Raw genomic sequence first — 14,516 nt, forward strand, 5'->3', positions numbered from 1 at the left:
TTAGTAGTAATTGTATAAGTGTTACAATCTATATTAAAGCCAATGTGAATATTCAGAATTTGGAAGTTGTAAACAGTACATATGATGGTTATTAGTATTTGCTGTCTTAAAACAGTTGATTTCTGTTCCTGTCCAGGCTAACTGGTGGGCAGTACTGCTTATGGGAATTGCCCTGATCATGTTAATGGCTGGATTTATCAAGATTTGCAGTGTTCACACTCCAAGTAGTAATCCAAAGTTGCCTCCTCCTAAACCACTTCCAGGTAAGGTGCTGAGCAATGGGTGCTGCTGTGAGCAGAGCCAGAGCTCCCAGGCAGAGAGGATGTAGCACCCACAAGGTTTTAGTAACTGAGTTTATGGGGCTTTGTTCTTGACAAATGATTCAATGGCTGTATATTTCTTTGTCAGTACAATCTAGTTACTGACTACCAGTGTAATGCTGATGTATCCTAGTGTTGGACTCCCCCACCCCTTGTTTTTGTCTCAGTCTATTACCGTATTTATTTTGTTTTGGTAGTTAAGCTGCTTTTAAGTTACTGGTCTTTCCATCTGAATAGCTAATGGCGCTGTTACAATTTGTACTGTCTGTGTTCTTGAAATAGTTTCTGGCACAGAAACACATTTTCTTCCTAGATGAGGCTTACTGAGAAGTACAAATCTGTATGTAAGGGAGTCTTGGTGTACAGCTTCAGATGTTAAGAACCTGTCACATAAGCTCCACCCTTTCCCTCAGGAGGATACCACCCCTAGGATAAATCAAGTCTGGGCATTTGAAGAAGACAAGAGAGGAAGCAGCTTCTCTGTGTTACACATTTGTTACACATTAGTCATTCCTGACAGTCCTTCCATTCCCCTCTCCAAAGTATAATGTGGCTAGTCATTACAGGTGCAGGGAAGACATTGCCTAAGACAGTGGCAAGAAAGCCAGGGTTGGGTGCTGGCATCTCCCCCTTCTTAGGACAGCCTTGTCGGGTCAACTATAAATCTACACAAAGTAGTTTCCTCTACTTTGTATTTTCCCTCTGTTCCTGTGTTGGAACAAGAGAGCCCAGAAATCATGGTGAGAGAGGATGTTTGACTTGATAAACTTGTTTTCTTAAGTTTCCCGAGTCAGAACTCAGGTACTTGTGTTTGTTTTAACACATTTCCAAAAGCTACAGGACTCTTTTTAGGCACAGTTACCATGACATCCTCCTTCAGTGGAATAGATACTTGATTTGGATATTGACACATCTGAACACTGATTGTCATTTGTTAAACCTTCATAAAAGTGCTAAGCACTTGTCTTAAAGTCTTTATAACATGCTGGATAAGTTAGTTGCAATTCTGCTGTGCAGACAGGCCTCAATTGTCTGTCAAAGCTCAACTTGTAGATTCTGCTCTCAAACCTGTATTAATTTAGACTAATCAGTCTAGTTCTTAAGGTTGTCAAGTACTTGAAATTTGGCTCATCTCCACTAAGATGTAGTGTTAAACATTAAATATGAATTGAATCAGACTTAAAGACAACATAAAATGATGAAACATTTTAGTAATTTTTTATATTGAGTACATGTTAAAGTTGTTTTTAACTTGAATTGGCCTAAATGAAATAAGTATTTATTATCATTATTATTATTACGGCCACCAAAAAATTGAAAACTGTGTTACATGACACATAATTCTGCTGATCAGTCACAAAGAATAACTTTTCTTGGTCAAAGAGTGCTTTGCTTTTGAAGATGAGGAAGTGATACACAGTAAGCTGTTTTGTTTTTGTTACAGGCACTTTAAAGAGGAGGAGACCGCCGCAACCTATTCAGCAGCCCCCGCGTCAGAGGCCCCGGGAGAGTTATCAAATGGGACACATGCGACGCTAACTGCAGCTTTTGCCTTGGTTCTTCCTAGTGCCTACAGTGGGAAAACTTCACTCCAAAGAGAAACCTGTTAAGTCATCATCTCCAGACGAAACCCTCACAGTTCATAGTTGAAGAAAAAATGGCAAGAGATCATGTCCTCAGACCAGGTGGAATTACTTAAAATTTAAAGCCTGAAAATTCCAATTTTGGCGGGGGGTGGATGGAAAAGGAACCCAATTTTCTTATGGACAGATATTTTTAACATAATGGCACAAAGTCTTAGAATATTATTATGTGCCCCATGTTCCCTGTTCTTCGTTTCTGCATTTTCTTCACTTGCAGACAGACTTGGCTCTCGATGAACTTTTATCACAAATTGAAATATATTTTTTTCAACTGCCAGTCAAGGCTGAGAGGCTCAACCACCTCAACATTGGATACATCACTTGCCAATGTACATACCTTGTTATATGCAGACATGTATTTCTTACGTACACTGTACTTCTCTGTGCAATTGTAAACAGAAATTGCAATATGGATGTTTCTTTGTATTATAAATTTTTCCCGCTCTTAATGAAAAATTACTGTTTAATTGACATACTCAGGATAACAGAGAATGGTGGTGTTCAGTGGTCCAGGATTCTGTAATGCTTCACACAGGCAGTTTTGAAATGAGAATCATTTTCCCTTTTCTTATGATGGAGTTGGTTCTTCCATACATCTTTTTCCTTGTCACATGGCTGCTGTAAGCAGGAGAGGCTGCGCTGAAGAATGCAGTCGTTTGGGGTGCAAACTGGACAGCAACAGCATTTGGCTTCAGAGTCAGTTCTTTATGTAAATGTCTGATTTCTGCTTAGTATTTTACACTTCCTAATTCAATTCCCTTTTTAAATTGCTAGGTGAAATTTTATTCATCCCTTGGTAGGAATTATGTCAGAAATGATTTTTTTTGTGTGTGTATGTGTGTGTAGCCTGCTTATTCCTTTGTGTATTCCATATGCTTAAAGTCTGTTAATTCTGTTTTTATCTGATATGGAAAAGAAAACCCGTGTCTTCATTGAAATATTTGGACAGGTCTTCAGTACACCATCACTGATCATTGGTAACCACTAGAGATGAGTAATTTGCTCCGCAGGTAGTTGAAATTGTAGATAGGCCTTCTGACATTGTTTTTCCAACCCTTAAGCCATTTTAACAACAATGAAGGTAGATAGCACAGTGTCCCATTACAAACTTCTTTTTTAAGCTGATATAAATAATTGGCATTTTTAAAGAAAGAGAAAGCAAAAGCATGTAATGTATTAACAGGCTTATCGCTATGCAGAAAATGGAGGGGGCATTAAAAAAAATGTAAGCTTGTGACATATTCATTGCTTCTGTTTTCCAGCTACATCACTTAAATTAGAAGTCAACAGCAGTGATTTTCCTGGCTTTACATAGGAGGCAAATTTAGGGAAGGTTGACAATATTACTGTGTTTGGCTTTCTTTCTTTCCTTTTCTTTCTCTTTTTTTCTTAAGAGTCTAAGGTTTACACAATCACTCATAATGTGACGTGAGCCAGCAAGGCCAAAAACGCTAGAGAAACAATGGGATCTCTCCTTGTAAACTTGTACAGTACGTGGTGACTTTTTTCAAAACAGCTTTTTGTACATGATTTAGAGACAAATTTTGTACATGAAACCCCAGATAGACTATAAATAATTAATTCTAACCCAACAAGTAGGTAGCTGTGTATGACACTGCTTTAAATCATTCAAATGCCTTTGTTTTTGGACTGTGCAAAGGTTGGAAGTGGGTTTGCATTTCTAAAATGGTAACTTTTATTCTGCAAGAGTTCTTAGTAACTTCTTGAGTGTGGTAGACTTTGGAACATGTACATTTTTTGCTTGTAATGTTATCCTGTGGTAGGGTTTTGGCGGTTATACACTGCCCTGTTTTATTTTGAGTCTAAGTTAAATGTTTTCTGAAGAGATACATGCACTGAACTGTTTCCACTGCAAATCAAGATGTGGTAAAAATGAAAGGATCAGGACCAGTGAGATCTAATACTACTGTCAGTTTAATGTCCACTGTGTTTTATACAGTATCTTTTTTTTTGTTGTTGTTCACTTTGGAAATTTTTACTAAAACCTGCAAAAAATATTGTGCAAAGATGTAAGGTTTTTTGAAACTTGAAATGCATTAATAAATAGACTTGATGAAATCAATTTGATGGGTCTGTGCTCTTTCAACTCTGAGAACTGTTAGAGGCAGCTGTCCTACTGAATGAAAGACTACTCAGCAGAATGTTGTCTCCCCTTGCAAGTGCAGCCATCCATCCTTGCTCAGTGTAGACCCACAATCAACAGCCTGATTGGGTATCATTATCATATACACAATTAAAAAGTCACTCAGCAGTGCTGCTTTTCACTGTTTGTAGTCAATGTCCAGGACTTGTCCTACTAAAGAGCTGAGTCTAACTGGAAATTTCTTTCTATTTCCAAAGTTCTGAATGCTAAGTGCCTTATTAATGTCTGTGGGGAGGGGTAGTGCATATCCATAATCTCAGCACTGCAGAGTCTAAGTAAGGTAGGATTCAGGGAGTTAAAGGCCAACCTGGGCTATATGCAAGATTCTATTTCTAAACAAGCTTGGTAGACTAATTGCCTAGTGTGCACATGGACTCGGTCTTCAATTCATAGCTCTCTCTCCCCTAGCCCCCACATAAAAGAAGAACTGGTTTGATGGATGGAGATACATTTGAAGTTTTGACCTAACATTTTCCTATCTTGTCAGATTTATTGCAGAGAATTGGCATTGTAGTGTTACCTACAAAAGAAATTATTTTGTACATAGAATAGTGTCCTTCATAGAATAATATGTCCCAAATTCCTTTTTTAAAATTAAGACTAGCTATAAATTATTGGTATCTATTACATAAATAAATATATAATACTTGGGTTTTGAAGTAGAGGTCTCATTTTATAGCTGGCCTTGAATGCATCATCCCTTGCCTCTGCCTTCCAAATGTTGGAATCAGGGCACTTGTACTTGTATCTGTGCTCATCTAATAATACTTTCACAGTAGAATTACTTAATAATTAAGGGGGAAAGTGTTTTGTTTTTTCCATGAAACATAATTTTCACCAAATCGGATAATTACAAATTTGGTACTTTATTTACTGCTGCTTAAATTTTGTTTCAAATTTATTTTGGTGTAGTTTTCTAAATTTTGAAACCAGTTAACAAATCATTACAGTTTCGGGGTTTAGTGATTTCCATAGCACTGGCAATATGCAGGTTAGGATGGATTTATCTAAGGAAAAGATAGCTTTTAAAGAACAGTCTTTGCTTTTCAGTATCTTCAGTACTTTGTTCTCTGGGTACTTGAATTTTGTTGGATGTGAAAGAAAAGATTTGTCCAAACTAAGCAAAGTTTTTTTATTCCTAAGTCCCATCTTGGGAAGCTATTGTATTTTAATACAATTGTTGTTCTCAACCTGGTAATTTTGGTAGTTGTGAGGTATGTGTACTTGTCCTTGGAAAAGCCTTTAAGTTCTCATAGAGTATTTCTAATCAAGATCTCAGAGCATAGATGTAGCTAATGCATTGTGAACATAGGCTGCCTGTCCTCTCTGGCACAAGGGAGAGAGTCATCTTCCATTCTTAAAGGGTCAGGGAGCAAAGCCAGGGAGCAAGGAGGATGCTAGTTAAAAGCAGCTAGTGAGAATAGTTCATCGTTAGAGGAGTCACTAATGCTCTAAGAATTATTGGGGGAAATTTTTTTTTTTTCTATCTCAGAAGCAAAAGATCATCACTCTGCCCAGAGGGCCGCTTTGACTTTAGCATTTTAGATTCTCAACTAGAAACTTCTAAGCCAGGTACAGCACATTTGCCGGTAGTCCCAACTTAGGAGACTGAGGCAGAATTGCTTGTTTCCTGGAGATAGAAGCCAGCCTGGGCAACAGAGCAGACAAGTTTCAAAACAGGAAAGCCACAACAGCAACAACAAAAATAAAAGACTTCCACTTGGTTCTCTTTCCCCATTTATTACCAGCTTAACATTTTCAGTATTGTTTCTGGAACCGACTCTTTCTTAAGACATAGATTAAACCTTTTTACTCTATATTCCTGTATACTTTGTGTTTTAAGATATATACATATGTGCTGTTTTCATTAGAAATGTGTTTATTTTACAGTTGATACGCTTTTCAGAATGTGTTTTCTATTAAAAAGCAACTGGACACTAGATGAAATATAAGAGGGTTGAATGCAATGTTTATTACCTTCTCTCTGTCCTGAAATCACCATGAAAATGACGGGGCTAATCCAACAAAGAGCAGTTGAAATGAAGAGGATGGTAACAAGAAAATATTTTTGGCTACTGGGAAGCAGGCAGAGGAGTCCTTTCTGGCTTGACCAATCCTGAAACACCAAATTCTAAACATGAAGTGTAAATGGGTGGCTGGGAGTGGGCTAGGGGACGATCTGGTTTGTACTGACAAGATTTGAGGGCACAGTATATGAGTAGATGCATATGACTAAAAACATAATTTGTAATCTGCCTTTATTTAACAAAATTATGATGCTGTATTAACCGTTCTGATGACTGTAATGATTGCACCCTATAGAGGTATGTATGCATTTTTACCTTAACCACTTCCCCATCATTTAGATATTTAAGTTCCAGATCGTTCATTGTTTTAAACAATCCTTTGTGGAAATCCTAAACCTAATAATACAGTCTTAAAACTGGAGTTTTGGGTTAAAGATGTTTGAAAGGTCATTGATTTAAAAAGATGTTAGTGTAATACCTTTTTTTAATTTTGTTATTTTTTTATTAGTTCAAATTAGGAACAAGCTTGCTTCACATGTCAATCCCTTCTCTCTCTTCATCCCCACCCTCCAAACCCTCCACCCATCCATCCCCCCTCCCATCCCCAGGGAGGGTAGGGCCCTCCATGGGGGCTCCCCCAAATTCACCACATCATCATTCTGGGCCGGGCCTAGGCCCTCCCCCATGTGTCCAGGCCGAGAGAGCATCCCTCCATGTGGGATGGGCTCTCCAAGTCCCTTCTTACACCAGGGAAAAATACTGATCCACTACCAGGGGCCCCATAGAGTGCCAAGGCCTCCTCACTGACATCCACATTCAGGGGTCTGGATCAGTCCCGTGCTGGCCTCCCAGACAGCAGTCTGGGGTCCATATGCTCCCCCTTGTTCAAGCCAGCTGTTTCTGTGGGTTTCACCAGCCTGATCCTGACCCCTTTGATCTTTATTCCTCCCTCTCTGCAACTGGGTTCCAGAGATCAGTGTATAGCTGTGGTGTCTGCCTCTGCTTCCATCAGCCACTGGATGAGGGCTCTAGGATGGCATATAAAGTAGTCATCAGTCTCATTATAGGGGAAGGGCATTTAGGGTAGCCTCTCCACCATTGCCTAGATTGTCAGTTGGTGTCGTCTTTGTAGATCTCCGGAAATCTCCCAGTGCCAGATCTCTCCTCGGACCTATAATGGCTCCCTCTGTTATGGTATCTCTCATCCTGCTCTCCTCTATTCTTCCCCAACTCAACCTTTCTGCTCCTCCGTTTCCTCCTCTCCCCTCCTCTTCTCCTCCTCTCATTCTGCCAGCTCCCTCTCCCCTACCCTTATGCTCCCAATTAGCTCAGGAGATCCTGCCCCTTTCCTTCTCCGGCAGAATACCTTTTTTAATGTAAGGACTTCTTTTTAAAGAAATATGAGGGATTCATGCTTGAAAATCTGTATAAATGCAGCCATATAAACTTTCTAGAAACAGCAGTGAAAGACTTCTGAGTAATCAATTTCATAAAGATAAAAATTTGGTACCCCAGCTATGGTCTTCATATACTGTTTTGTTTTGTTTTTTGTTTTTTGTTTTCCCAAAGGAATCAGACTTCCTTGGATAAATAGTCAATTCTGGGTATAGAGAAAGGTATGTTTAAAAACAAAAACAAAAAAACGGAAAATTCTATCACACCATAGGTCTATACAATTATTCAGGAAGCACTTTGAAGATAATTTTAACAACAGTAAAAATATCTTCAAGAGATTGAAACCCTGGTTTTACAAATTCATAATATTCACCTTTAGAATATGCAATTTTTAAAGCCTTCCTGGCCAACAAACTGAAGAAAAGTACAGTTAGGATGTCACCACTTACCCTCTGGTGGTTAGTGGGTGAAGCTACTTGCCCCCAGTCACTGCCAGCCTTAGGAGGAGATAGCGGGTGGACTGCACCTCTCAATGGAAGAAGCAGGCCCACCAAGTAAGACAAAACCTGACCAAGCTTTCAGACCTGACACCACTTTCTAGAAACAGGCAGTAAAAGAGCAGTTGATAGCATAGGGGAAGTTCACACAATCCAGACTTTGGAAAACTACAGAGCAAATGACCCCAAAGAAAGGAAAATGTTAACTAAAAGGGACTTAGCTTTTCAAGACAATTGATGAGCTTGTTTGTATTCTGCAGTGGACAAACCTAAAGATCATTAGAGGTATGTGAAAATTTGATAGTTGGTGATAGTAAAGGATTACAATTATTTTTAGTGTTTATATTTTAATTTTCTTTGGGTAGGTGCCAGAGGTTGAACCCAGGGCTTCATTCATGCTAGACAAGCATCCTACTGTCTGAGCTGCATTCCCCATTCCACCTACATTTTGTTTTTGTATTACAGTGCCATGTGATTGCAATCTTAAAAGGAGTCCATATCACTTGTGGATATGTACTGAAATATTATAAAAGTGATGTTTAGTGTCTTAAGGTTACATTAAAAATAACTGAGGGATTAGAGTTAGCCAGTGTGTAGAAGATAAATTGAAAAAAAGATTGGATATGGGAAGGCCTCATCCTCCCTGGGGAGCAGAAAGGGTATAGGTAGGGTGTTAGTTGGGGGGGGGGTAGGAGAGGAGGGGAGGCCAAGAGAACTAGGATTGACATGTAAAATAATATTGTTTCTAATTTAAATCAAAAATGGAGAGAAAGAAAAAAGGATTGGATATAAGTTGGTAATTATTGAAGCTTGGCAATGGGTACTTAGCAACTCATTATACTATTTTATCTACCTATATTTAAATGTTTTCATTAAAAGTGTTTTAGATATGGATTGAGTTCATATAGAGGTTTACTCAAGACTGTATTTGTAACCTATATTCATGATGATTTTCATAATGATTTTTTACTGGAATTAAGCATGAACCAATCAAGTTAACAATTAATTATATTCTGTTCCAGTTCCAATGAATGATTAGTTGATTTTGTAAGTGAGGGTAAATTTTGAAACTATCAGTCACTTGGGACTCTTAGTAAGCAGCTGTTTGATCCCTCCTTGCTTTCTCCTTTTTGTGTGGCTTGCTAACTACTTAAGGAAAAGAATTCTTTTCTGTTAAATATCTGGGGTGATGGTCAGGTTACCCACAGTAAGCTTAGAAATCCCACTTTGGAATAAATGTTAAGTAGCACAGTGTAGTAAAGTGGAGACTTTGTCATCTTTCTTGTTCAAGTGTTAATGGTCCCTGGTGGTGCAAATGTATCTTTAAAAAGCTATCTTGGAACTTTCTTCATTTTTTTTTTTTTTTACTATCAGGGGATTAGAATAATTTGTTATAATGTGGGTTGTCTTGTATGAAAAGAGAATTTTGGGAGGCTGAATAATTAAAGTAATGCTGATAATTAAAGTTACAGTAATTGTCATAGTATGTTTTACTATAATTTTCTCCCACCGACTTGGGCATAGGAGTTAACCTTGTGTGTTTCTGAATTTATAAAAACCTTTGGTGTCATATGTGATTTATTTTTCCTAATTTAGTTCTGTGATGGTCCTTAGTTTTCATTTTCCACAGGTACCTATATTAGCATCTTTGTTAACCCTTTCTTCCCCTGTCACCTCATCCAAGCAGGGTTGGAATTCTGTGTCCTATACTATGCATACATGCTAAAATGTGTACACTGGTTATTCATCTGTCATTCACTGAACTGTTTGGAAAAATATTTATGTTACAGCTGGAGAGATGACTCAGGAGTTCAGCTCTTTCAGAGGATCTGGATTTGATTCCCAGAACCCACATGGTGTCTCACACCTAACCATAACTCCAGTCCCAGGGGATCCAATGTCCTCTTCTGCCTCTGCTAGCACCAGCCATACAAGCATACATGCAGGCAAAATACTTATACACATAAAATAGAAAGAGTAAGTTCTTTTAAATCCAGACATCAAAAAATATTTATGTTAAATACTTTGTATTTGTCCTTTGACAGTTTTGCACATACATTTTTATATTCACTTCCAACTTGTCCCTGCCAGGCCTTACCATCAGCACGTGCCCCCTCCAGCTGCATGTTCATTTTCTTTTTTCATAACCCACTGTGTTCACTTAGTGCTGCCTGCAAGAGCTCAGGTAACCTACCAGTGGCCATGCCCCAAATACACACAAAGAAAAATGACCCTCTCTCCTGTCACCCATCAATTGTCAGTAGTTCCTATCCATGATGGAGCTATTGCCTGGCTTGATCTTATAAAGGTCACCCCAGCTGTTGTGAGTTTATGATCATAATGGCCACGCATGTGCAGAAGATAGCATTTCACAACACTCCCCACCCCCATCTTCTGTGATGTTCTCTGAGCCTTTTGGAGGTTGAGTTCTCAAGTCACTCACTCTGTATTTTGACCAGTTATGGGTCTCTGCATCAACTGCAGTCCATTGAAGAATGAGCCAGCAATATTCTAGGGATATAAACATAAATATGTTTAATATATTTAATATATAAACATAAATATGTAGATGGCAGCTTGATAACATGTCCATTATCAAAATAACAGTAGTAGGTTCCCCCATTGGGGCCTTTGTCCTCCCCACCTGTGAGCCTTTGTCCAGGTTCTCACACACACACACACACACAGGCACACACGTACAGGTACATAGACTGTGGCATGCTTGTAAGTCAGGACCACTTATTGTTGTTCTTGCCTTCCACTTTGTTGAGGCAGGGTCTTTCTTGTTTCTGCAGCTGTGCTGAGTCTTCCAAGCTGGCCCATGAGCTTCTGGGCAATCTCATCTTTGCTTCCCATCTTGCCATGGTACTGGGATTATATATGGCCCACATACCTGGCTTTTTTATGGACTCTAGGAATCAAACTTGAGGATAGCCAGCTTGGAGGGTAATCTCTTTATTTGCTGAGCCAGCTCCCCTAGCCCTGGACATTCCTTAAGGGCTTGGTTGTGCAAGGCCACTGCTACACAAAAATAGTCAACCTAACCATGTCCTTGTTCTAGTGGAGTTTGTGGTCCAGTGGGTTAAACAGATGCTAATCAAGCACTCATATAGTTAAATTTGCCATTCCTGCTGTGGTAAGGGCTGAGGGAGAGGCCCTCAGTAATCCCAGAGTTGAGAGTGAGAATGAGTCTGTGGAAGGAGGCAGGATCTAGTTAGAAAGGGGAAAGAATGTGTGAAAACAGTGCTTGAACCAGGGGGCTGAAGTGAGGGTTAAATAGTGTGTATAGTGATTTTAATTACACCAGATTGGCTGTATGCTGGCCATTAATAACTAACTTTTTTTCTGGAGAAAGGTAAGTTTTGCTGTTGGTGTTATTAGATGTAACCCTAGTCATTTGGATTCCTCTATTTTTTAAAAATGGTTTTTGTTTGTACTTGACACTATTCATTTGTGAATGGCCGGTGAGTAAATTAGCAGATGTCATGCTTGGTTGTTCTCTTTAGGATGTTGGCCCAATAATCTGGGAGTTGTGAAAGGCTCTTGGACTTTTAAACCATGACCTCAATATCATGAATGCCATAGACCTGGGATCAGAACATGGAGCCTCCTGCCAGGCTAAGGGGTATACCTCTCCCCTGCTGTACACCCCCACATCCACTCTCCCCCAAGTCCTACCGATTTCAGGCCATACTCCAGCATTAGGTCAAGCTCTTGAAAGAATGCTTTACACTCAGAAGAGGCCTTGGCAACACCTATTCACTCATTAACTGGATGACTGAAGTTTGTCCCTATAGCCCTCCAAGGATGGCATATGAAGGTCAGAGGACAACTTAGGGAAGTGGGCTTGGCAGCGAGTGTTGTTGACTGGGCCATCTCAACAGCTCCTATAAAAGAATTCAAAGCAGAGGTGAAAACCCCAAGACACAGCTGAGGAGGATGGGGGCTGGAACACAGTGGCTTTCTAACATGAAAATACTGAATCTGCTATCAAGGATGCTTCCAACAGGGGGTCCAGTGGTTGAAGTGTGAAGAATGGTTTCAGTTGCTGATTGCAGTAGTAGCTACATTTAGAGATGACAGAATCTGTAAGGAAGGAGCTGATGGTTCATTATCCACATGACTTTGTAAAGGCCAGTAAAGCTCTTGCTTGGTGTCTCATCTGAGAAGGAAGTACAGCAATATTGACCACCTCAGGGAAGCGTGCCGAAGACAGATAATGTTCATGAGGCACTTTGCTTGTAGGAGGGTACCCAAATACCAACCTGTTTTTGTGTGGGAAAGTGCTTATTGAGCTAAGAACATTTAATTTCCTGGCTTTAAGTCTCCTCTCAAATAGCCATGTGTTGTGAAATATTAATTGAAGATCTATTACATTCATTTATGCTGGGGAATATTTGTTGAATGATGCAAAGGTGTGTTGCATTCTTTCATGTTGCATTTGTTCAACTCTGCAAAGCTGTGTTACTTTGCCTGTCTAAAACACCTGATTGTTCTAATAAAGAGCTGAACAGCCGGCCAATAGTGAGGCAGGAGAGAGAAATGGACTGGGCTGGCAGGCAGAGAGAATAAATAGAAGAAGGTAAGAGAGAGAGACTGCAAAAAAAAAAAGAGCAAGAAAAGGAGGAGAGGGGGGTGTGAGGGGCCAACCACAAAACCAGCTATGGAGTAGGTAGTAAAGAAATATACACAAATATAGAAAAGGTATAAGCCGAGAGGTAGATGGGATAATTTAAGAAAAGCTAGCTAGAAATAAGCCAAGGTAAGTCCAGGCATTTATAAGTAATAAAAAGGCTATTTATTTGGGAGCTGGGTGGTAGGCACCCAAAGAGCTAAGAGTAAAAACAAACAAACAAACAAAAAACAACTATACCCATGTGCTTAAAGAATGGTGGGTCTACAAAATCCAACATCCCTTTCATGATAAAGGTCTTGGAGAAATCAGAGATAACAGGAACATACATCAACATAGTAAAAGCAATATACAGCAAGCCGACAGCCAACATCAAATTAAATGGAGAGAAACTCAATGCAATTCCTCTAAAATCAGGGGAAAGGCAAGGTTATCCACTCTCTCCATACCTCTTCAATATTGTCCTTGAAGTTCTAGATAGAGCAATAAGACAACAAAAGGAGATCAAGGGAATACAAATCAGAAAGGAAGAAGTCAAGCTCTCACTATCTGCAGATGATATGATAGTCTACATAAGTGACCCAAAAAACTCTACCAGGGAACTCCTACAGCTGATAAACACCTTCAGCAAAGTGGCAGGATACAAGATTAACTCAAAAAAAAAATCTGTAGCCCTACTATATACGGATGACACATTGGTGGAGAAAGAAATCAGAGAAACATCACCCTTTACAATAGCCACAAACAACATAAAATACCTTGGGGTAACACTAACCAAAAAAGTGAAAGACCTGTACCATAAGAATTTTGACTCTCTAAAGAAAGAAATTAAAGAAGATACCAGAAAATGAAAAGATCTCCCATGCTCTTGGAGAGGTAGGATCAACATAGTAAAAATGGCAATCTTGCCAAAAGCAATCTACAGATTCAATGCAATCCCATTCAAAATCCCAACACAATTCTTCACAGACCTTGAAAGAACAATTCTCAATTTTATATGGAGAAACAAAAGACTCAGGATAGCCAAAACAACCCTGTACAATAGGGAACTTCTGGAGGCATCACCATCCTGACTTCAAGCTCTATTACAGAGCTATAGTCCTGAAAACAGCTTGGTATTAGCACAAAAATAGACAGGTAGACCAATGGAATAGAGTTGAAAACCCTGATATTAACCCACACACCTATGAACACCTGATTTATACGACGGAACAAAGAGAACATCTTCAACAAATGGTGTTGGCATAACTGGATGAGGACATGTAGAAGACTACAGATAGACCCATGCCTATCGCCAAGCACAAAACTTAACTCAAAATGGATCAAAGACCGCAACATAAACCCAGCCACACTAACCCCATTAGAAGACAAAGTGGGAAATACCCTTGAATTAATTGGTACAGGAGACTGCTTTCTGAACATTACACCAGTAGCACAGACACTGAGATCAACAATTGATAAATGGGACCTCCTGAAACTGAGAAGCTTCTGTAAGGCAAAGGACACAGTCAGCAAGACAAAACGACAGCCCACAGACTGGGAAAAGATGTTCACCAACCCCACATCTGACAGAGGGCTGATCTTCAAAATATACAAAGAACTCAAGAAGCTAGTCTCCAAAGCACCAAATAATTCAATTAAAAAGTGGGGTACAGAACTAAATAGACAGTTCTCAATAGAAGAATCTAAAATGGCTGAAAGACACATAAGAAAGTGTTCAATGTCCTTAGCCACCAGGGAAATGCAAATCAAAACAACTCTGAGATACCATCTTACACCTGTCAGAATGGCTAAAATCAAAAACACCAATGACAGTTTATGCTGGAGAGGATGTGGA

The 14,516-nt window shown here is 39.3% G+C and overlaps 1 protein-coding gene across 1 annotated transcript in view; it reads left to right on the forward strand.

Moving 5' to 3' along the window:
• Adam10 (ADAM metallopeptidase domain 10) overlaps positions 1-4,046 on the forward strand; it is a 110,846-nt gene extending 106,800 nt beyond the window's left edge. Inside the window, exons 15-16 of the mRNA XM_027411222.2 lie at positions 137-263; positions 1,765-4,046. Of these exons, the coding sequence (XP_027267023.1) occupies positions 137-263; positions 1,765-1,859 (222 nt within the window). The 3' untranslated portion in view covers positions 1,860-4,046. The remainder of the gene's footprint in view (positions 1-136; positions 264-1,764) is intronic.
• Positions 4,047-14,516: the final 10,470 nt, after the last annotated feature.

This window comes from Cricetulus griseus, chromosome 4, assembly GCF_003668045.3.
Source record: "Cricetulus griseus strain 17A/GY chromosome 4, alternate assembly CriGri-PICRH-1.0, whole genome shotgun sequence".
NCBI classification, from domain to species: domain Eukaryota; kingdom Metazoa; phylum Chordata; class Mammalia; order Rodentia; family Cricetidae; genus Cricetulus; species Cricetulus griseus.